This window comes from Perca fluviatilis, chromosome 18, assembly GCF_010015445.1.
Source record: "Perca fluviatilis chromosome 18, GENO_Pfluv_1.0, whole genome shotgun sequence".
Classification (NCBI taxonomy): Eukaryota; Metazoa; Chordata; class Actinopteri; order Perciformes; family Percidae; genus Perca; species Perca fluviatilis.
Window position 1 is genome coordinate 36,232,178 of NC_053129.1, and position 25,565 is coordinate 36,257,742.

At 41.2% G+C, this 25,565-nt stretch overlaps 1 protein-coding gene across 1 annotated transcript; it reads left to right on the forward strand.

The window, feature by feature from the left end:
• Positions 1-772: 772 nt before the first annotated feature.
• Positions 773-25,565, forward strand: LOC120546641 (NACHT, LRR and PYD domains-containing protein 12-like). The gene is given in 12 exon segments (XM_039781738.1): positions 773-807; positions 3,755-3,808; positions 10,163-10,451; positions 10,726-12,028; positions 12,030-12,506; positions 12,589-12,762; positions 13,950-14,123; positions 17,457-17,630; positions 20,763-20,936; positions 24,308-24,481; positions 24,658-24,709; positions 25,290-25,565. Coding segments are annotated over 9 exon segments (2,979 nt in total). The 5' UTR covers positions 773-807; positions 3,755-3,808; positions 10,163-10,171; the 3' UTR covers positions 24,707-24,709; positions 25,290-25,565.

Genomic DNA, 25,565 nt, shown 5'->3' on the forward strand with positions numbered 1-25,565 from the left:
ACACACACAGAAACACACATACACACACACAGACACAGACACACACACAGACACACACACACACACACAGACACACACACATACACACACACACACACACACACACACACAGACACACACATAGACACACACATAGACACACACACCCACACAAACACATACACAAACACACACACACACAACACAAACACACACACACACACACACACACACACACACACACACACACACACACACACACACACAGACACACCTAAAGTCTTGTACTAACCGTGAGAAAACACTGACTTCTACCTCCACTACTGTGTGTGTTAGGGTGTCTGACATTTGGGTCCGGTGGTGATGTGATGTGTGACTAGTCACGTTTTTAGTCTCAGTTACAATTTTGTGGTCGTAAAAAAACTAAAACAAAGTACCTCAGAGAACTTTCTTCCATCTAAAGAGTTGAAACAGGAAGTTGTGCGGTGCAATGACACAAAAAATTTTGTGTGTGTGTGTCTGTGTGTGTGTCTGTGTGTGTGTGTGTTGTGTGTGTGTCTGTGTGTGTGTGTGTGTGTGTGTGTGTGTGTGTGTGTGTGTGTAGCATAGTTTAACCACTTTTTTCCAAAATATAACGATTTTTTCCCAAAAAAATATTCTTTTTCTCTCAAATCAGTCCAACTCTGGTCAGAGCTATAAGCCCCGCCCCCTCCGGTCAGAGCGGTAAGCCCCGCCCCCACCGGGCAGAGCGGTAAGCCCCCCAGAGCTGCAGGCAGAGTATGGGAGACAGACGGGAGGACTCTGTGTCTCTGCAGACGCTCCATTAAGGTAGGCTTAAACACACACACAGTCGTTGCTTTAATTTGCTGTTTTCTGTTAGGAGTCTGGTTTACAGTGCGCTGCTCATAAGTTTATGATCCCATGCTAAAGTTGACTAAAAAGGTGCAATACAAAAAATTATCTTATGGAAATTGATCTTAATGCCTTAATTAAAATAATTAGGGAAAAATCCAACCTTTAAGGACACCAGTTTTTTTTTTTTATGAATAATGTATCGTAAATAAATAAATGTTCTTCCTTAAAATACAGGGTGCATAAGTCAGTCCACCCCTATGTTAAATTCCCATAGAGGCAGGCAGATGGTTATTATAAAGGCGTAGTTATCATGGATCCAGGATACTATGCATCCTGATAAAGTTCCCTTTGGCCTTTGGAATTAAAATAGCCCCCCACATCATCACATAATCACATACCCTTCACCATACCCATAGATCGGCATGGTTTTATTTCAGTTAGCCTAATAGCTGGTTTGATTTGCATTGAGAGATGATCTTATGGAAAGTACCCCATGCCAGTCTCTAGGTATAGGGTGTGAAAACTTATGAGCACCACTGTATTTAGAGCCGTTGTGTTTCTTATAGCGCTGTTCCGAACTTGTCTGATGCGACAAAAAAGGCGTCTTTCGCACCGGGGAGAGCAGCAGTTAGATAGGGTTTAGTGAGTAGTATGTAAGGGCGACATAACTGCGTCAAAAGGGGACGGCAATAGTCCCGACCAAGCGCGTTTACTTAATGCGCTAAAGGGACAGCAATAGTCCCGACCAAGCACGTTTACTGAAAGCACTAAAGGAGACTTTTGGCGTCAATAACGACAAAGGCACCTGCAAGCGTCCGTATTTTTACAAGATGGGTGTGAGAATGTGTTGATTATTTTCATCCTGGAGTCATTTTGATTATTTCGAAGTAATAGTTTGGAGTAAATCATAAAAGCATTAAAAACATTTTTTAAATCTACAAAAACGTTGAAGAAAAGCGACAAAAGGTAGGCTCTCCTACACAACCATCACTTTATTTAACCCTGAAGCAGACGCCGCTGTGCTGCTTAAATGGGCTGTTTTCTGCTAGGAGTCTGGTCTATTTAGAGCTGCTGTTCATAGAGCTGAAAGATTTTGGAAAATAATCTAATTGGGAATTTTTTCACCAATATTGTGATTTAATATGTGATTATTTTTTAAAAGCTCTTTGTCTTCTGTATTATTCAACAAGGACAATCAATTAATCATTGTATAGCATGAACAACACAAGATTACATAAATTAAACTAGTGCCTTGATTGTGAGTCTGATTGTTGATTGTTTATTTGTATGTCCTGTTAAATTGTTGATTGTTTATTCTATGTCTTTTCTATTTATAGAAACTTATTTATTTTTATTGCGTTTGCACCGGGGGTCCGAGAGGACTGAAATTTCATTTGTGTCATATCTGACAGATATCTTCATATCTGTCCTCTCTGAAAATTGACAGAGAGCAGAGCTCTGACACAAACACACACTGGTGCTGTTGACGTTACAATTCCTCTGAGACGAGCAGCAGGCACAGTGGTTTCGGTGCCCTGGGGTCTGACTGACAGGCTGAGGCTGTAAGGCAAGGCAGCTTGATTTCTACAGCAGCTTTCAGCAACAAGGCAACTCAAAGTGCTTTACATGAAACATTAAAGAGCAATTCAAAACGGTCATGATGAAAATAAAACAGGCTAAAAAATAATAATATACAAATACAAGAATAAAAGTTGCAATGAGTAAGAAATGAATAATTATTCAATTCAATAGGTTGTAGGATTTTTATTTTTGTTTAATTTCTTTAGAGTGTAACATATTCTAATAAAATAACATAATGTTATAAGTCCATAGGATAAATAGGTTTGGAATTAATTTTACAACTGAAATAATTGTTTTGTAATTACTGAGGGAAAGTACCGAAAAAAGTACCGTTGGGTACTGGAACACAATTTCAGGTATCAATACCGATATTGGTTCAGAATTACATTACATATATATATATATATGTGCAGGTGTATTTATTGCCACCCTGCTCTGCTGGGCTAAGAATTCCTGTTTGAGTTGAGCAGCTTGATGAACGTTGGGATAAAGGATAAGATAAGATATAAGATATACTTTATTGTTCCCAAAGGGAAATTTGTTTTGTACTCTGTCTGTTCTGCAGCTTTACAAAGACAACACAAAATACAGAAAAAAAGTATCTCTCAACACATACTCTCATGCAACACAGACATGCTTCCATATACTATAGTAAGCACATTAACTACTCCTTTCATTGGCGCTTCTAATTGAACAACCCTGTTGGCTGCATTCCCCCAATAAGTGTAGCACAGCCCTTGCACAATATGATATGGCACATCTAACATTTTGCCCAACCCCAATAGCCTACATATTGCTCAAATTACACAATGTACTGACATAATGCACACCCCAAATAGCCTACGTATTGCACAACTAACATATTGCACAATCCCAATAGCGTACGTAATCGCACTAATTACACAATGTACTGACAATGCACAACCCCAATAGCCTACGTATTGCAAAATTAACATATTGCACCACCCCAATAGCGTACGTAATCGCACTAATTACACAATGTACTGACAATGCACAACCCCAATAGCCTACGTATTGCAAAATTAACATATTGCACAACCCCAATTGCCTATGTATTGCACAAATGACATAATGCACAACCCCAAATAGCCTACATATTGCACAACTAACATATTACACAACCCCAATAGCCTATGTATTGCACAAATGACAAAATGCACCACCCAAATAGCCTACATATTGCACAAATGACACATTTCCACACGCAGTACACTACTTATCGCGCGACGACAAAGGACACAACCAAGCCAGCCTACATGTTAGTGTTGAGAAGCTTAACTATAACTGTAGTCTGTTTGTTTTAAATCTCGGCACACAGACTCTTCTCCCTGATGGCAGAAGTTCATATTCAGGGCAGAGAGGCTGCAGTGAAGTAAGTTTGATGTTTTCATTTATTGTTATTACATTGTTAATAAATCATTTCATTTTGACAGTATGGCCTTAACGATAAACAAGCCGTTCTTTAATGTCGCCGACTGTATTTTTGTGCTCCTTCTAAAACATGTTTTAATAGAAAAACACACACAGAGAGAGACACAAACACATAGACATACCTAAAGTCTTCCTCTAACCGTGAGAAAACACTGACTTCTACCTCCACTACTGTGTGTGTTAGGGTGTCTGACATTTCGGTCCGGTGGTGATGTGATGTGTGACTAGTCACGTTTTTAGTCTCAGTTATAATTTTGTGGTTGTAAAAAAACCAAAAACAAAGTACCTCAGAGAACTTTCTTCCATATAAAGAGTTCCTGCTGAAACAGGAAGTTGTGCGGTGCGATGACGCAAAGTTTTAGTGTGTGTGTGTGTCTTTGTGTGTGTGTGTCTGTGTGTGTTTGTGTGTGTGAGTGTGTTTGTGTGTGTGTGTGTGTTAGCGTGTGTCTCTATGTGTGTGTGTGTGTGTGTCTCTCTCTATGGGTGTGTGTGTGTGTCTGTGTGTGTGTGTGTGTGTGTGTGTGTGTGTGTGTGTGTCTGTGTGTGTGTGTGTGTGTGTGTGTGTGTGTGGTTTGTGTATCTCCGTGTGTGTGTGTGTCAGTGTGTGTGTGTGTGTGTGTATCTCCGTGTGTGTGTGTGTAAAATTGCCTTCTGAACTCGTACCGAACCGTGATGTCTGAACCGAGGTATGAACCGAACCATGACTTCTGTGTACTGTTCCACCCATATTATACCACTAAATGTGCTGTTTTCTGTTAGGAGTCTGGTTTATTTAGAGCTGTTGCTCAAAGAGCTGCAACTAATGTGTGCGTGCCCGATGGGGCTGTGATACAGCGGAGCTGTGGAACCCTATTGTTTAAGATTTTTATTATTCTTCATTCAATAAAAGTCATACTGCAGCCTACACCGTAGAAGTTACGCAAGTGAAACTTTCAGGGCTGGCACAGACTGTGACACGTAACTCAGACAAAAAATCCACCCACTTCCATCACTAGGTGGCACTATACCACAAACAAAAACGTGTTTGGCCCTATAACTCCCAAACTGTAGCCTAGAAATCACTCTAGCGGCAGCAAATGTAATTTGCAGCCAGGGTTGTCTAGCAACTCACTGTTGGCTTGCGAGCTGGAAAAACCAAACTCTAGTCAGGCCAATCACATTGTGTATAGAGTCGGTGGGCGGGGCTTATGGCTTCTGAAGCTGGGAAGAGCAGTCTTCTGGAAGGGAGTTCAGCTTTTCTTTGAGAAAAGAACAAAGAACTAGGGCTTTGACTTTTGCCCAAAAATCATATTCGAAGTTCGTTTTTATATTAATATTAATATTCGAATATATTCGAATATTTATTAATAATATTTTGACCATTAAATGCCTTCAGTCTAAAAAAAAAAATTAAGTCAGACCCTGGATTAAACACAAACAGTGTGCTTTCGACAGGAAGTTCGGAGCTTTCACCGTAGCCTACGTAAGCGGTCTGATGTTTATACTCGTGTGCTGGTGTGTGCGTCGAGCCAGTGTGTGTGGGCGGTGTTGCCAACTTAGCGACTTTTTTTCACAAAAGCGACTAGCGACCAATCTGGCGACTTTCTGTAAAATAAAAGAGAGTCGCCAGTATTGTCCAGCGAGCACGCCATGTATTTCTCTCCTGTAGCCGCCGAAACAGTCCCCTCTCTCTTCTGTTGTGTGAGTGAGGAGCAGCCCCGCCCTCCCCTCTGTGCTCTCTCCTCATGTGCAGCAGCACTGAGAAGGCAGGTAGAAAGGGGAGAAGGGACAGGGTGCGGCGCCGGTGTAGGTAGGAGAGACAGCGGAACGCGACGGGACAAAGACGCCTCTGACCTGGCCTGGCCCTGGTCTGGCCTGGTCTGGTCTGGCCCTGGGCCAGCCAGCCTTCTTTGAGAATTAGGGGGGAACGCACCACTACCGAGCCACGGCCGAGAGACGTGCGTCGCCGCGACGTGTAGTTACATTTTGAAATGTGTGAAAAAGCCTCGAAATCTGAACTGAAAACAATGTTTACAAGCAAACGCATTTACAAAAAATAATGCCCATAACAGGTTCCAATATTAAGGGCTGGCTAATATTCGTTCGAATATCATTATTTTTTTTAATATTCAAATTATATTCGAATAACGAAGTTCGGAGTCAAAGCCCTACAAAGAACGGCACTGAAGTCATTCTTAAAAAAGGAAGATGTGTTCGGAGTTTTGACGACCAGATACTGCAAAAGTTTAATCTATCAACTAGCTTCGCTACCTTCTTCGTTGCTCTGCCTGGTTGTAGTGCTATCCTATTGCGTGCAGAGGGAATTTGAAAGATAATCGTTTATCCCGCCACCTTGGATTGAGCCCTGTCAATGGTGAGTTCCCAGACCCAACATGTTGATGTGGGTCTGGCTTGTCAGGCTACCCAAACTGTACATCGTACATTAAAAATACATATTTCCTTGCGTTCCCTGAATTTAGCTGAATCTCCTGATATAGGCTCCTCCCATTTCAGCCTAAACTTTTATGCACGCAATTTATTGTAAACCTACTTTTTCGAACTCCTCCTAGACCGTGCGACTGCAAATTATCAACAAATAAATTTGTGTACAAAAACACAAACTTTGCCATATCTCAAAATAAATGTTATCAAGGCGAAACTTTAGATTATTGTTTGCCATGACTGTCTGGAGCTCCCCAAAAAATTTAATGAAAATTGGCCACTAAGGGGCGCTACAAGTACAAAAAGTTCATATCTCATGAACGGCTCATCCGATTTTTACGAAAGTTTGAGCGTACCATCTAGGGCCACTCCTGAGGCCACGCTTACATTGGGGTACTGATTGGTAAAAAGTAGGCGTGGCCTATATGACCTAGGTTTGGATTCACCACTTACACTACTGTGAGCAACTTCAAATTTACAGTGTAGATGTACAATGGGGTCATTGACCTCACCTACCAAAAATTACACATATTGATCACTAGGTGGCGCTATAATAACATCAAACATGTTTTTGCCTATAACTCCCACATTGCACATCACACATTAGAAACCCTTACATCCCTGTGTTCCTTCAATCGAGTTGAATGTGATCATATAGGCCATGCCCATTTCCACTTAGAAGTTTTTTCACAAAATCGCGGAATGTGCAAAACCAACTTTTTTGAACTCCTCCTAGGCTGTGCAACCGATCTGTTTTGTTTTGTAGCTAGCTATCAAACACAAATGCTGACGTTTACGGTAAGCATATTGTCTCACTTCCGTTGTTCCAGTGTTACGGACGCTAGTTTGCTGCTCCAGCAAAAACTTACTCAACTCTGCTTTATTGTTTAATTTAGTGGCTATTTGCCTGGATTGCATTTAAACTACACTAGTTATACTCAAGCACTTATAGTTCTCTTCTCTCACAGCAACTGCCTAGCTGATCTCACAATTGCTAAAACGTTGTTAGCTACTTTAGCTTAGCCATTAGCAATGGCTAATTCCTCTCCCTCTCCTGCTCTCTCTTGCTCGGTGTGTCAAATGTTTAGCTATTCTTCTGCCTCCTTTAGTGATAATGATACATGTAATAAATATAGTTTATGTGCTGCTCTGGAGGCTAGGCTTAGTGATTTTGAGGCACGGCTCCGCACCATGGAATGAAAATCGTATGCTTCCGTAGCTAGCCAGCGCTCCATAGCTGGTGCAGGTCAATATACTGTAGCTTCTGTTAGCAGTCCCCCGGCAGACCCCGAGCAGCCAGGCGAGTGGGTGACTGTCCGAAAGAAGCGTAGCGCTAGCTCTAAACCGGGCAGCATATATGGCGGCTGTCAAACAAACTGGAGCCAATTGCTAACCACCAACATCTTCGCCTTTCAGTTCCTCAACAGTTTCTCCCCACTCAGTGACACACTCGCTGAGATGCCAACTGTGGTTATTGGGAGCTCTATACTGCGAAACGTGAGGTTGGTGGCTCCAGCATCTGAAGTCTTGTGTGTCCCTGGGGCCAGAATGGGCAATGTGGAATCCTATCTAAAGCTGCTGGCTAAAGATAACCGTATATACAGTAACATCATACTTCACGTAGGTGGTAATGATACCCGATTACACAAATCAGAGATCACTAAAATTGTTAAGTCACTTAGTGCATATGAAAAGACAATGTCGGACGGTGCTACGGCCAGCCTACGGACGACTTTAGACTCTGTTGCTACCCTCAAATGAATGATGATGAAAAGGAAACTAGCATGTTGGTATAACTCCCAAACTCGCAAATTAAAACAAATCTCGCGAAAACTTGAAAGTAAATGGCATTCCACCAAACTGGATGAATCTTGTTTAGATTGGCAAGACAGTCTGAAAACCTGAAGTTCCTAAACTTCCGGTTAAAGTTAACAACCCATCCATCTTAATCCGCTTATCCGGTGTTGGGTCACGGGGGGAGCAGCTCCAGAAGGGGACCCCAAACTTCCCTTTCCCGAGCCACATTAACCAGCTCCGACTGGGGGATCCCAAGGCGTTCCCAGGCCAGGTTGGAGATATAATCCCTCCACCTAGTCCTGGGTCTTCCCCGAGGCCTCCTCCCAGCTGGATGTGCCTGGAACACCTCCCTAGGGAGGCGCCCAGGGGGCATCCTTACCAGATGCCCGAACCACCTCAACTGGCTCCTTTCGACGCGAAGGAGCAGCGGCTCTACTCCGAGCTCCTCACGGATGACTGAGCTTCTCACCCTATCTCTAAGGGAGACGCTAGCCACCCTCCTGAGGAAACCCATTTCGGCCGCTTGTACCCTGGATCTCGTTCTTTCGGTCATGACCCAACCTTCATGACCATAGGTGAGGGTAGGAACGAAAACTGACCGGTAGATCGAGAGCTTTGCCTTCTGGCTCAGCTCTCCTTTCGTCACAACGGTCGATAAATTGAATGTAATACCGCACCCGCTGCGCCGATTCTCCGACCAATCTCCCGCTCCATTGTCCCCTCACTCGCGAACAAAACCCCAAGGTACTTAAACTCCTTCACTTGGGGTAAGGACTCATTCCCTACCTGGAGTAGGCACTCCAACGGTTTCCTGCTGAGAACCATGGCCTCAGATTTAGAGGTGCTGATCCTCATCCCAACTGCTTCATACTTGGCTGCGAACCGATCCAGTGAGTGCTGAAGGTCACATGCCGATGATGCCATCAGGACCACATCATCTGCAAAGAGCAGCGATGAGATCCCCAACCCACCGAACTGAAACCCCTCCCCACCCCGACTACGCCTTGATATCCTGTCCATAAATATTACAAACAGGATTGGTGACAAAGCGCAGCCCTGGCGGAGGCCAACCCTCACCTGAAACGAGTCTGACTTACTGCCGAGAACCCGGACACAGCTCTCACTTTGGTCGTACAGAGATTGGATGGCCCTGAGAAGAGACCCCCTCACCCCATACTCCCGCAGCACCCCCCACAGTATCTCCCGGGGGACCCGGTCATACGCCTTTTCCAGATCCAAAAAAGTTAACAACCCCCCCCCAAAACAAAATTGTTTACTCAGTGCTCTCACCTTCTCTGGGCCCATGGTGACCTCCCCCCTCAGTCACATGATACAGGAGAAACACCTTGGGAACATGGAATTAACAATTTTCGGCCTTCACAAAAAACTGATGGTTGAGCAGGCGTTGTAAGACCCGGCGGACTGCTGGATGTGGGTCTAGAGGTCTGAGGGACAGAAAAGGATATCCTTTTTGACTCCAAGTAGTCAAAAACAAACGTATTAATATAAGCATATCACGAAGTACATAATTTACAAGAACCTGAAAGACTGCTGAGGCATTGTTGAGGCTAAAAGGCATATCCAGATACTCGTATTGGGTGTACATTTGTCCCCCTCCATTGTTCTGACTAGGTGATAAGCATTCCTTTAGTCCAACTTAGTAAACACTTTAGCACCATGTAAAAGTTTAAAGGCAGAGGAAGTGAAAGGGAGCGGGAGCCTGTTTATAATGGTAAAATCATTGAGACTGCAGATACAAAAATAGCAATTACCAAAGGCTTGCGTCATGTGGATGCACTGACAGTGCTATCATTATTTAGAATTCCTCCACTCATCCAAATACGTTTTCATATTAAACCAATGCAGAGTTTATTAATCTTAACTCTTGGTTTATTTCTCTATGCTCTAATATTTGTCTGTGCATAGATTTCCACATCAACATTTTTCTGCCTTAACTTTAAACTAATAAAAAAATCATAATTACTCAATCTACAAAACTGGCCTGTTTTGATAATCTGAGTATTTTATAACCCAAATAAATGCTATACGGTGATGATTTTCTTTTGAATGTTTGCAGCAACAAAAGATGGCGAAATCGGACCTCTTTAGAACTTTAGACAATTTGGGAGCCAAAGACTTTAAACGCTTCAAGTGGCTCCTGCAGCAGAAGGGGGTCCTAGAAGACTTCCCAGCAATCCCAAAGAGTCGACTGGAGAATGCAGACCGGATGGACACAGTGACTCAGATGTTCCAGACCTACAGTATAAACACTTTTAAAGTGACCAGGATAGTTTTAGTTGAGATGAATCAGAAAAATCTAGTTCTAGATCTGGAGAAGTTATCAAAGACCACCACAGAACCTGCAGGTAAACCATAATCATTATGGATTAAAACAATTATCTAACAAAGATCATACTTGCATATCATGAAGATTTCAACAAACAGTTGTGTAGCTAATATGTCCCTCTTAATGATAGACATATGTGTGTTGCACTGTGGCTTATAGAACAAGCCACCAAACAAACATAATTTTACAGTTAACCTATTCAGGACCTAGTGTCTAATGGGCTGAATAGATTTCATGAATACTCACATTCACTGGAACAACCCCTTATTGATTTCATTGTTTTATTCATTCAGAGATTATTGCTGCATGCCAGCAAAAAGTAAAATCCAACTCACAAACAAAGTTCCGTTGGGCATTTGAGGAGATTGCCAAAGCAGAAAACAAAACCCTTCTGAATCAGATGTACACAGAGATCTACTTCACAAAGGGATGGACTGCAGAGGTCCATGATGAACATGAGGTCAGACAGATTGAAATAGCATCCTGGAAACCAGACAGAACAGAAACAACAATCAGACATGAAGACATCTTTAAAACCCCACCTGGAAGAGATGAACCAATCAGAACAGTGCTGACAATGGGAGTGGCTGGCATCGGGAAAACAGTCTTAACACAGAAGTTCACTCTGGACTGGGCTGAAGGCAAAGCCAACCAGGACATCCAGTTCACATTTCCATTCACTTTCAGAGAGCTGAATGTGCTGAAAGAGGAAAAATACAGCTTGGTGGAACTTGTTCATCACTTCTTTAGTGAAACCAAAGAAGCAGGAATCTACAGGTTTGAAGAGTTCCCGGTTGTCTTCATCTTTGACGGTCTGGATCAGTGTCGACTTCCTCTGGACTTCCTTAACACTAAAATCTTGACTGATGTTACAGAGTCCACCTCAGTGGGTGTGCTCCTGACTAACCTTATCAGGGGGAATCTGCTTCTCTCTGCTCGCCTCTGGATAACTACACGACCTGCAGCAGCCAATCAGATCCCTCCTGAGTGTGTTGACATGGTGACAGAGGTCAGAGGGTTCACCGATCCACAGAAGGAGGAGTACTTCAGGAAGAGATTCACAGATGAGGAGCAGGCCAGCAAAATCATCTCCCACATTAAGATATCGAGAAGCCTCCACGTCATGTGTCACATCCCAGTCTTCTGCTGGGTCACTGCTACAGTTCTGGAAGACGTGTTGAAGACCAGAGAGGGAGGAGAGCTGCCCAAGACCCTGACTGAGATGTACATTCTCTTCTTGGTGGTTCAGACCAAACAGAAGAACGTCAAGTCTGATGGAGGAGCTGAGACAGATTCACTCTGGAGTCCAGAGAGCGGTACAATGATCAAGTCTTTGGGGAAACTGGCTTTTGAGCAGCTGCAGAAAGGCAACCTGATCTTCTATGAATCAGAACTGAGAGAGTGTGGCATTGATATCACAGTAGCCTCAGTGCTCACACAGATCTTTAAAGAGGAAAGTGGGCTGTACCAGGACAAGGGGTTCAGCTTTGTCCATCGTAGTGTTCAGGAGTTTCTGGCTGCTCTTCATGTCCATTTGACCTTCACCAACTCTGGAGTCAATCTGCTGTCAAAAGCAAAACCCGTGGATGAAACAACTTAAAAAAAGATCTACACTGACATATCTCTACCAGAGTGCTGTGGACAAGGCCTTGAGGAGTTCAAATGGACACCTGGACTTGTTTCTCTGCTTCCTCCTGGGTCTTTCACTGCAGACCAATCAGACTCACCTACGAGGACTGTTGACACAGACAGAAAGTAGCTCAGAGACCAATCAAGAAACAGTTGAGTACATCAAGAAGAAGATCAGGAAGAGCTCCTCTGCAAAGAGAAACATCAATCTGTTCCACTGTCTGAATGAACTGAGTGATTGTTCTCTAGTAGAGGAGATCCAACAGTACCTGAGCTCAGGAAGTCTCTCCAGATATAAACTGTCTCCTGCTCAGTGGTCAGCTCTGGTCTTCATCTTACTGTCATCAGAAAAAGATCTGGATGTGTTTGACCTGAAGAAATACGGCGCTTCAGAAGAGGCTCTTCTCAGGCTGCTGCCAGTGGTCAAAGCCTCCAACAAAGCTCTGTAAGTGGATACATGAACACTTTCAAAATGCTAAATGTTATACATAACAAAATTTTGTTTTTGTTCACTAATCCTTCCCTAGACTGATTGGCTGTATGCTCTCAGTGAGAAGCTGTGAAGCTCTGTCTTCATTTCTCAGTTCCCAGTCCTCTAGTCTGAGAGAGCTGGACCTGACTTACAACAACCTGCAGGACTCAGGGGTGAATATGCTCTCTGCTGGACTTCAGAGTCCACACTGTACACTGAGAACCCTCAGGTCAGTATTAAGATTATTATAAAGTATTACAGTGGGTTGGTAGTGTCATGAATTTGAAAATGAAAAATCTTTTAAATTTATCAGACTTTTGTTTAAAATCCGATTAAATTTTAACACCAGTGGTTTCTAATATTTTCATCTCTGTTGAAGGATAACTTTGGGTGTTTTTTAACCTAGACTCTATTTTCCAATGGTTTCGTGTCTAAGTGACTGATGGGAACAACAATCTTAGATATTGGTCCAGTATTAAGCAAGATCGCTGCAGTTGGCAGTCAGCAAAACAAACTACAATTTAAATCATTGGGCTGTTGTGCACCTTCAATTTATGTCAACAAAAGTGCTTGTTTTGCCACTGACAGGTCAGATTATTATTATAAGTGTCTGACAACATTATGGAAGGGATCCATACAGAGATAGACCTTTTTGTTAAAGATTAAAATCCTTTTTTTAGCATTAAAACATCGGCAAAATTGCGTTCGCTAAACCCCCAGAGTCCATATAAATAAAAAGTAATTTAGCATCGTAAAATTCACCTTTATTTTTAAGTTGACAGAAAAAAAAATAAGCTATGAAAAGTCATATAGGTTCGTCTTTCTATTTTTCCAACAATCACAGCTATAGTTTTTGTGAAAATAAAAACTTAGCTAATCGATTTACTAAAAGTATTGTTTTTTTTAAATGGAGTCTGGTGGGTTTAGTGCTAGCGGAGACAGAGCTGAGCTGTTTCTGGTTAAACAAAAAGGTCTTTAAGAGATTTTAAAAAGGCCTTTCTCTGTAGGGACACTTCTCACAATGTTGTCAGACACTTACAAAAATAATCTGAGCCTGTCAGCGGCATAAACAGAACCTTTAGTGGACAAAATTGACTATGCACATTTCCCCGGTAGGATTCCATTGCAGCTCAGCTCACGGCTGCTGGTTTCAGCATTCTCATTTAATACTGTTCCAATTTCCAAGATTGTTGTTCCAATCAGTCATTTACACACAAAAACACAATTGGGGTCCAGGTTGAAAAACCCTGAAATTACCTTTTAAAGCAGACTGATCAACACAAATATTCTTAGACAAACACAAATTAGCTATTCATTAGGCAGAGAACATTTAAAAAATTGCACAACTAAAAACCTGGCTCTCAGACACATTTAACATTAAGAACAATGTTGTTAATTGTGCACATTTATTTACAGGCTAAGAAAGTGTAGGCTGTCAGAGAAAAGCTGTGAAGCTCTGTCTTCAGTTCTCAGCTCTGAGTCCTCTAGTCTGAGAGAGCTGGACCTGAGTTACAACAGCCTGAAGGATTCAGGAGTGAAGAAGCTCTCTGCTGGACTTCAGAGTCCACACTGTAAAATGGAAACCCTCAGGTCAGTATTAAGATGATTGTAAAGTGTTACAGTGGTTTTGTATTTTCACGAAATTGAAAATGAAAAATCTCTTAAATTTATCAGACTTTTTTTTAAAAACAGATTAACTTTTAAGACCAGTGGTTTCTAATATTTTCATCTCTGTTAAAGGGTAACTTTGGGTGTTTTTCAAACTGGACTCTTTTCCAATGTTTTTGTGTGTAAGTGACTGATGGGAACAACAATCTTTGCCATTGTTCCAGTATTAAGCAAGATAGCTGCAGTTGGCTGTCAGTAAAACAAGCTACAATTTAATTTATTGGGCAGTTGTGCACCTTCGATTTATGTCCACAAAAGTGCTTCTTTTTCCTGTAGGTGGCTGTCGAAACAGGAACGGTTGTATCTTGGCAAACGTTATTCCGATGTACATGAAACTTAGAATGTGTGGTCTACATGCGATATTGAGTCGCCCCCTTTACTCTAGCCATGCCCATGTACACAGACCACGCCCACTTCCATAACTTGTGAACCATTTAAAGGGGTGATAGAATGCAAAACCAATTTTACCCTGTCATAGTTGAATAATGACAGTTCGGTGGGTAAATAGGACATACATAGAAGCTCAAGATCCCATTGACACCCCTTTACTATGAAAATCTTATATTTTGAAACTTCCGCTGAAAACAGGCGAATCTCAACAAAGCTGGAAGCTTACGTAAGCATCTCAAGACCTGTACCTTTGTCACGCCCACGGATGTATTAAGAGAACGGTCACGCCCCAACATTTACATAGGCTACACAACTGACCTGAGATCAGGTAGTCTTCTCAATCTAGGTTGTGCAGATCTCTGCTATTCCATTACAAAATTCACTTCTGAAACTTTTTTATGCGAGAAATCAACTATATAAAGCTCAAATATGGGCCGCTTTACGAAAATGGATGGCTAATTGCAAATTTTGTCCTGTGTGTCGGAGTTCAGCAGCTGGTGCTGCCTGTGTTGTTGCCTCGCCGCCTGGCCTGCCATATGCTTAAGCCCTGCCCCATTTAATAACAAATTTTTGGTCTAAACAGCATACCCAAAGTAAAAGTGGTACAGCTCCCATATATGTTGACACTCTGGGGTGTGCTTGAAATCATTGGAAAGGTAACACTCTCAGGTTTTACAAGTGTCAGGGTAGGGCTGCACAATTAATCGAATTTTAATCACGATCACGATTTTGGCTTGCCACGATCAAATTTGCGTGATCGAGCGATATTTTAAATGCGTCATTCCCTTCATAGAACAGTTTTTGCAAAGCCAATCTAGCGCTCCATAAACCACTGTCTGATCACATGTCTCCATGAGCCAATCAGAGCTGTTCCCTGCCTGCACCGCGCAGCTTAGTTTCTAGATGTAGACAGTCACAGAGGACAGAGTAACGTGAGGAAAATTCCACAACAGGTAGCAGTCGGTCATCATAAGCCGGTCACAATGTTTACCAGTTTACCAGTAAACGCAACGTTTTGTCCCGTTTGTGTTGTTTTTCAGACAACAGCAGTGACCAGTGCTAGTGTGTGTCTTTTAGCTCATAGCTTTAGCATCAGACTGTTGGATGTCCCGCTGTTGGAATCCTACAGTGAAATACAGACACACTACACTGTTTAGCAGTCAGCTACTGTGGCTAACGGTAGGCTAACGTTACCTGCAGTGTAACGTGTTATTAGTGTTTACTAGCGTGCCATTCAGCGATGTTTATGTTGCCTCTAACGTGGGTTTCGGAGCATCAGAGCGCAACGCAGACATGTAAGTGGCAGTGTAATGAGCCACAGAAATCCGCGTAGCTATTTCGTCTGGTAGATACCAGGCACCACATGCGCCGTTAACGTGAACAGAAAATTGCGTTGCCTGTATCTTTCACGGCAAACATGCATGTGTGGAAAGCGGTCGCACAACAGCTGAAATGGCATACTCCTTCACAGTTTCCTTCAATAAAGGAGGAATGTAGCACAATATGGATGTGTTAGTAGGAATGTAGCACAATATGGATGTAAAAGCAGTTATAATTATATAATTATGTGACAATAAAATTTGTTTTGGCTAAAATCAACAAATAATCGTGATAATTAATCGTGATCTCAATATTGATCAAAATAATCGTGATTATCATTTTGGCCATAATCGTGCAGCCCTATGTCAGGGTGATTCTAGGCCTTACTGACACAGAGTTACAGAGGCTAGAATGGAGTGTTTTTTTTTTTTCTGTAAACACATCTAGGTGAGATACAGACAACACAAGACCAGAGCCATATGTCTCAACTTATTACGGAAAGGATTTGAAGCCAAAAGACTTGAAAATTGTTTTTTTTTATGTGAATTCTTTTCTACAGGTATGTCTGTGCATTTTTCTTAGGTCCTTTTGGAAAGTGCAAAGCAAAAAGGCAAAAAAGTGCAAAATACAAAACTTCTCAAATACACAAACACACACATCAATCACACAAAAACTTGAAATAACTATTTACATAAATATATAGAAATAAGTTATATATATATAAATAGTTGAGGGTGTGCTATGCACTCTAAGGGCCTTTTTTCAGTTGCCATAGCTGAGCTAGTTAAAAAATGTCCAAGTTCTAAAGGAGCAACTTCGTGAAGGTGGCAGTCAAACAGGAAGAGTTGCGATTCTTGGCAACAGTTATTCTGAATCAGAGGAAACTTTGCACAGCTGATCCCAGTGCTCCGCTAAGCCGTATTGGTTTGTCTTTCTACGTTTCCAACAATCGCAACTATCGTTTTGGTTGAAATGAAAACTTTGTTTAGTTATTTACTGTTTTTACTGATTTAATGTGAAAATACGTAGGCTCTATACACGCTAAAAGTACTGTTTTTTTAAATGGAGTCTGGTGGGTTTAGTGCTAGCGGAGACAGAGCAGAGCGGTTTCTGTTTAAACAAAAAGGTCTTAAAGAGGTTTTAAAAAGGCCTTTCTCTGTGGGGATACTTTTCACAATTTTGCCAGACACTTAAAATAATAATCTGAGTCTGTCAGCAGAAACAACAGAACTTTTAATGGACAAAATTGACGATGCACATTTCCCTTGTAGGATTACACTCACACAAACATTCTCATTTAATAGTGGACCAATTTCCAAAATTGTTGTTCCAATCAGTCACTTACACACAAAAACACAAATGGACTCCAGGTACAAAACCCCTGAAATTACCCTTTAAGGCAGACTGATCAACACAAAAATTCTTAGACAAACACAAATAAGCTATTCATTAGGCAGAGAAAATTAAAAGATTGCATTATTAAAAAACTGGCTCTCAGGCACATTTAACTGACCAATGTTGTTAATTGTGTACATTTATTTACAGGCTGGAAAAGTGTAAGCTGTCAGAGAGAAGCTGTGAAGCTCTGACCTCAGTTCTCAGCTCTGGGTCCTCTAGTCTGAGAGAGCTGGACCTGAGTTACAACAACCTGCAGGATTCAGGAGTGAAGCTGCTTTCTGCTGGACTTCAGAGTCCACACTGTAAATTGGAAACCCACAGGTCAGTATTAAGATGATTATAAAGTGTTATAGTGGTTTTGTAGTTTCACGAAATTGAAAATGAAAAATCTCTTAAATTTATCAGACATTTGTTTAAAATCAGATTACATTTTAAGACCAGTGGTTTCTAATATTTTCATCTCTGTTAAAGGGTAACTTAGGGTGTTTATCATACTGGACTCTATTTTCTAATGTTTTTGTGTCTAAGTGACTGATGGGAACAACAATCTTTGACAATGGTCCAGTATTAAGCAAGATCACTGCATTCAGCTGTCAGAAAAACAAGCTACAATTTAATTAATTAATTAATTTGAGTCGCCCCCTATACTCTAGCCACGCCCATGTACACACATCACGCCCACTTCCATTACTTGTGAACCATTTAACGTAGACTCTTGTGAGAGGTATCATTGAACTCAGCAAAGAGTTCCTTTTTAATTGGTGTTTTGCCCCACCCCATATGCTTAAGCCCCGTCCCCTTTAATAACCAACTTTTGGTCTAAACAGCATACCCAAATTAAAAGTGGTACAACTTCCAAATACTTTGACACTCTGGGGTGTGCTTGATATCATTTGAAAGGTAACACTCTCAGGTTTTACAAGTGTCAGGGTGATTCTAGGCCTTACTGACACAGAGTTACAGAGGCTAGTGTTTTTTTCTGTCCAAGTCATACATCTGTAAACTGACTAAATTGCTCTGCTGTAAACACATCTAGGTGAGATACAGACAACACAAGACCAGAGCCATATGTCTCAACTTAATATGGAAATGATTTGGAGCTAAAACACTCAAAAATTGATTTTATATGAATTTGTTTCTATAGCTATGTCTGTGTGTTTTTCTTAGGTCCATTTGGAAAGTACAAAGCAAAAAGGCAAAAAAGTGCAAAATACAAAACTTCTCAAATACACAAACATCAATCACACACAAACTTGAAATAACTATTTACATAAATATATAGAAATAAGTTATATATATAAATAGTTGAGGGTGTGCAATGCATTCTAAGGGCCTTTTTTCAGTCGCCGTAGCCGAGCTGGCGCGCCTAAATGTGATGTCATGAGAGCACCTTCACTGTTTATACTGGCGTGTGTTGGCTACGACACTAGTTGCAGTCTTCTCCTGTACAGAGGTGGCGCTAATGAGGAAAGGCTACCGACTTTGCTATTTCTACGGACTAGAAGAAGAAGAAAAAGGTAAACAATGGCAGAACTGGCAGCAGCATTGCCATCAATGCTTCGATTTGATTCAATGACCTACTTGGTCGGATCAAGCCTTTCCTTCGTCATAAAGAATTGGCTTCTCAGCGGGTGTATCACTGAGTAGGGAGAAACTGTTAGAGAGGCGAAGATGCCCCGGTTTAGAGCGATGGTCATTATGTGCACTCCTTGGTTTAGATCTAACGCTACGCTTCCCTCGGACAGTCACCCACTCGCTGCTCAGGGGGACAGCTAGGAGAAGCTACAGAAGCTACAGTATGTTGGCCCGCTTCAGCTACGTGGCGCTGGCTAGCTACGGAAGCATATGATTCTGATTCCATGATGCGTAGCCGTGCCTCAAACTCACTAAGCCTTGCCTCCAGAGCAGCAAATATACTACATTTATTACATGTATCGTTATCACTGAAGGAGGCAGAGGAGTAGCTAAACATTTGACACACAGAGCAAGAGAGAGCTGGAGAGGGAGAGGAATTAGCCATTGCTAATGGCTAAGCTAAAGTAGCTAACAGCGTTTTAACAACTGTAAGATCAGCGAGGTAGTCGCTGTAAGGGAAGCGAAGTATAAGTGCTTGAGTAGAACAATTGTAATTCAAATGCAATCCAGGCAAATAGCTGCTAATTTAAACAATAAAGCAGAGATGAGTAAGTTTTTGCTGGAGCAGCAAACTAGCGTTTGGAACACCGGAAGTGACAATACGCTTACCGTACATGTCAGCACGTCTGGCAGGTATGTCTTTTGTCACTCTGAGAGTCCTGGTATCATGTTGTCTTCATGTTGTCTTCGAGCTCGTTCAGGCTTCCTGTTTCCGCTTTTTCATGTGCCGGTGAAAAACATAAAGTGGTGCGCGACCTCTGGTCGCTATAAATCCTGGTGCGCCAGCGAGATTGACGTCATTTTGACGTCACATTGGCGCGCGCCACCTCAGGTGTGGGTAGTATACTGCACGTTTAACAGTCCTTGTTTATGGTGAAAGACAGAGATACAACTCACAGGAGGAGCATTTCACTGTAGTCCATGGTGTCGTTTGAATCATCTCCTTATTGGCTGAAAAGGTAGTTTGATTCGTAAGACTTCAGAGAAAAGCATTGACACCCACATTGAGCGTTAGAAGTCTCGCGTAAGCAGTGAGACGTGTTAAAATGTCCGGAAATGAAATACTGTTTACCGTTTTCCATTGTAATTCGGTCAGAAACTTCAAGATTGTGAGGCAAACAACTAGTTTAGGATAACATGGCTTGGATATTCAATTTCCTTGGACTCTTGGCGAGTTATGAAAAAAAGATTTGGGGACAGTATCACCGATGTGGATGAAGGGAGAATGAAAAGTTATGAATGCACACTTGACTCTCGACACCGCGACAAAGTGTGCCGTCCACTGCACATTGTTACCAAATTGATTAGCCAAAGAGCAATGCATGCTCCTCGGTCAACCCTCATGACAAAAAGTTATCAAAAGAATTTTGATAGTTAAAAAATGTCCAAGTTATAAAGGAGCAACTTCGTGAAGGTGGCAGTCAAACAGGAAGAGTTGCAACAGTTATTCTGAATCAGAAGAAACTCGGCTAAGCTGTTCCCCATGCTCCGCTGAGGCCATGGGCAACATTTGAAGTAAATCGACGTGCTGTGAGGGGCGAGGGCCCATTCAACACTGCTTACAGCTTTCACTCTATATTTATACTTATCTTGTTTATATTCTTCTGATCCTTTTCATACTTAGAGAATGTGTGACATGCACCAACAACACCAAGACAAATTCCTTGTATGCGTAAAAAACGTACTTGGCAAAACCTTTTCTGATTCTGATTCTATTCATTAGGCAGAGAAAATAAAAAGATCGCATAACTAAAACCCTGGCTCTCAGACACATTTAACATTAAGAAAATTTTGTTAATTGTGTATATTTATTTACAGGCTGAGTGAATGTAAGCTCTCAGAGAGAAGCTGTGAAGCTCTGTCTTCAGTTCTCAGTTCTGAGTCATCTAGTCTGAGAGAGCTGGACCTCAGTTACAACAACCTGAAGGATTCAGGAGTGAAGCTGCTTTCTGCTGGACTTCAGAGTCCACAATGTACACTAGAAACTCTCAGGTCAGTATTAACATGATTGTAAAGTGTTACAGTGGTTTGGTAGTTTCATAAAATTGAAAATGAAAAATCTATTAAATTCATCAGACTTTTGTATAAAATCAAATTAACTTTTAAGAACGGTGGTTTATAATATTTTCATCTCTGATTAAGGGTAACTTTTGGTGTTTTTCAACCTGGATTTTCCAATGTTTTTGTGTCTAAGTGACTGATGGGAATAACAAACTTTGACATTGGTCCACTTTTAAGCAAGATCACTGCAGTCAGCAGTCAGCGAAACAAGCTACAATTTAAGTTATTGGGCAGTTGTGCACCTTCAATGTACGTCCACAAAAGTGCTTGTTTTGCCACTGAAGGGATCAGATTATTATTCTAAGTGTCTGACAACATTATGGAAAAGACCCCTACAGAGATATACCTTTTTGATAAAGATTACGATCCTTTTTTAACATTAAAAAATTGCCGACATTGCGTTCGATAAACCCAACAGAGTCCATCTAAATAAAAAGTAACTTTAGCATCGTAAAATACCCTTTACACCCTGTAGAATTACATTGCAGTTCAGGTCGCGGCTGTTGCTTACAGCGTTCTCATTTAATACTGGACCAATTTACATGATTGTTGTTACAATCAGTCACTTACGTGTGCACAAAAACACAAATGGGGTCCAGGTTGAAAAATCCTGAAATTACCCTTTAAGGCAGACTGATATACACAAAAATTCTTAGACAAACACAAAGAAGCTACTCATTAGGCAGAGAAAGTAAAAAGATTGCATAACTAAAGGATTCAGGAGTAAAGCTGCTTTCTGCTGGCCTTCAGAGTCCACAATGTACACTGAAAATTCTCAGGTCATTATTAAGCTGATTGTTAAGGTGAGACACTACAGGTGAATAGGGTAACATTTTTAACTTACAGATATCACCATGAAACTTTACCAGTTGATTACTCACATGAATAGGAGAAATAAATGTATGAGAAGTTTTCTGTAATTATATGTTTAAATATGCTAATCAGGCTATATCTAATTAAATATGCGCTAATTTGCATATATTTTGACGTGACGAATCTGACCATTGAAAAAAACAAGGTTTGAAATCATTTTTGCATTTTGTTGATATATTTAATCAAAAGACTTAACCAGAGGGGGTTATGAATATCTCCTTTTGTTACCCAGTACCCAGCCTTAAAAAATTGATTTCTGCCCTATTTTTAGGCATAAAATTTCACATAAATCAGGCCAAGAATGACACATCAACAAATCCCTCTGGTCAAACCTTCACAATATAGTTAGGAATACGACTGCAAAGTTTGGTGTATGTAGGTGCTACAGAAGTGGAAAATCTTCACGCCGAGTCTCATTTTGAGAAAATGGCCTTTAAAGATTTCTATGGCAAACTTCAACTAATTTCTATTGAAAGCCATGAATTACAGACAAAATATGTATTAGGTCCAAGTAAGATCCATGTATCACACTGTTTAACATCCAAAACTCATTATTGCTTCATCCATCACTGATCATAACATCCAAAACCACACATCAACATGGCCTTCAACTGAAGACCATTACATCACAAACTTCGAACTGACAGAACACAACCATTACACAGCCTAGTTCCCCCGAGTTAGTTTACAGTCTACATATCCATGCCAGTACCATATGTAGGGCCCTCCTCCATCTCCTGCTAGTGTCTTCTCACTTTTTTGGCTGTGCTTAAACTTTTAAGGCTCCACTTTGAACTGGTGGAATGGACACTATTGGCTTTTGAGATCCTAACCATGTTGTCATCCTTCATTGCATTGACAGTCTGTGCTCTGAAGACACAATTTCTCCATCACAGCCAGCATGGCAGAGGCACCCTCATTGAATATAGAAATAGCCATACTGGCTGCAGCCTCAACCTTTGCTTTTCCCCACAAAGACAGTTTTTGGACACTGGGCCCATATGACCAAGTTGAGGCATGCGTTGGCATTCTGAGTGCCTCCATGCTGCACTGTCACTGGACATCCGGTGATACACAGGGATGAGCTTCTTATGGTGATCATTCAAAAGACCAATATTTAGAACATTGGAGAAAGCAATCAAAGTAGACCAAATTGTTATTTGAAAGTGTATCTTCACATTGTCAGAGATACGAAGAAGAGATGGTTCCTGACTAAATACAGGCTCAGTGACCACCAACTGGGTCAGACAGACAGGTGAGAGAGAGAGACAGGCTCAGTGACCACCAACTGGGTCAGACAGAGATGCACTTCCTCCTCCTCTGGGAAAAAGTATCTTCACTAAGAGATTTACACCTTGGAAAAATAGCCCAAAAAAGTTAACACCAGAAAAGAAGATGGTAGTTCTCCTAGGAGAGGGGACAGCTCTACTGACAGCTAAATATGGATCTGTCTGCCAAAGCCTGAGGGACTCACAACCACTTTAGGATCCCAAAATTACAGATTTGTTTAGTATTTTATAGTAATTATAGTAGAATAGTATATATGTGACACCTACATATTTAATATATGACATGTAGGCTGTGAATTTCTGTAAACTGCTTGGAGAAGAGAGAGAGAGAGAGAGAGAGAGAGAGAGAGTGTCAGTCTGATTACCTCCGCTGTCTGAAAACTCCTGTTTTCTGAACGATAGTTGACACATCAACTTACTATGTGAAGGTATTTCATCATCTGCTGTCTTAGTGTGTAATCCCCTGTGTCTTGTTACTAATAACAACTGTTTCCATCTTCTCTGAGATGATTTTGGACCGTTTTCGACGCACTTCTTTTGACATTCTGAACTATCGCGGAAATGTCAGGGCGCGTCACGTGACCATTCTAAGCGAATCACGTTGTCAGAAATTGGCATCAGCCAATGCGATTGCGCATTTAGAGTTAAATCCCCCCTTTTACTTTCACGATTGGTTGCTGATGAAAAGGAAATGACCATATTTGGATCTGACAGCATTGTAGAGGAGAGAGAGAGAGCTTTCCAACGGTATATGTGATGAAAGCGTGCAGACAGCGATCACGGAGCAGCGGGATGATTTAGAACGCCAACTTTTGTTGAATTTAGGAGAAATCTACTGACACAAACAGACAAAGTGCAGTAAAATAAAGACCTAAATGTGTATCTTTCACTTTTTTTCACCACCAGTCTGAAAGAAGACATGTTATTGAAGACAAATAGCCCAAAATCTCAAAATTGACCAGTGAAAAAAAAACGATGTTTTTGCCTGCCGTGTCTCGCCTTAAACAGTTGTTTTTTTTTAAATCCTGCTCATTCTGTTATAGGTTCATGTTAGTAAAGATGGTCAACATCTGTGGGATTGTCCCGATGACATGATTTTTATAAAAAAAAACTGAGTTTACAATGTTTTCCTAATTCCAGTTTGGTAGGCTGTGAGATCACAGAGGAAGGCTGTACTTATCTGGCTTCAGCTCTGAACTCCAACCCCTCCCATCTGAGAGAGCTGGACCTGAGCCTCAATTATGTAGGAGACTCAGCAGTGAAGCTTCTGTCTGCTGCAGTGGAGAATCCACTCTGGAGACTAGAAACTCTCAGGTATGGACAAGTATTAAGGTGTTAAAGTCAAGCCAAAACTAAGCACCACCCATCAGCTGACCAGACAGAGCAAACTCTCCCATTTTAAGGCTAAAATATGTTTCTGAGGAACTATGCTTCATGTTGAACAGCAGTTAAGTCTCATGTTGGATCATTCTTACTGTTTCTTCCTCTAGGTTCGAACATATATTGGAGCAGGGGTTAAGATATCTTCTGTTATGTTGAAGTGTAAGTTTGGATTCATTTTGATGAATCAAAACAGCATACAGTCACTTTCTCTTTTAATACAAAGCTTTTTATTCAAGAAAATATCACTGACATGTGTCATCATAAAACCCTGCCCCCAAGCCCTATCCCTAAGGACATTCCCCTAAAATAAATCAACCATAAGGCCTATTTGCACATTTCTGATCTTATTTGATGGTTAGAAGCTAATGAATATAAATCCATTGTAACAAAACCTATTTCTACCATTCTAGAGTAAATGTAGATGCATATCTTGGATCTGTTGACTTCTTATATTTACAAATGTTAATATTATATATTATTTCATATATTATATTATTAAAACCTTAATGTTAAAATAAGACAAAACAAGTTTATGGATTTCTAAAACGTTTTTAGAATAGTATAACAGTCATATTTTCTGTAAATTAAAGATTATGAAAAGGCAAGTTTTCTTAACTACACAGTGGGTGTACTCTCAGGCTTTTAAACTTTGTAGTAATTCACATGAGAACACACACAAAAAATAAAGCCTTCAGATGTGTCTGATGATAAACTGCTGCTGTCTTTTTCTGTCCATCAGATCCTTGTGAACTCACAGTGGACACAAACACAGTGACCAGAAACCTTAAACTGTCTGAAAACAACAGGAAGGGGACACATATGGAGGAGAAGCAGCCATATCTTTATAATCCAGAGATGTTTGACTGCAGGCAGCTGCTGTGTAGAGATGGTCTGACTGGTCGCTGTTACTGGGAGGTTGAGGGGAGTGGAGAGGTTTATATAGCAGTGAGTTACAGAAGAATAAGCAGGAGGGGAAACAGTGAAGACTGTTTGTTTGGATATAATGATCAGTCCT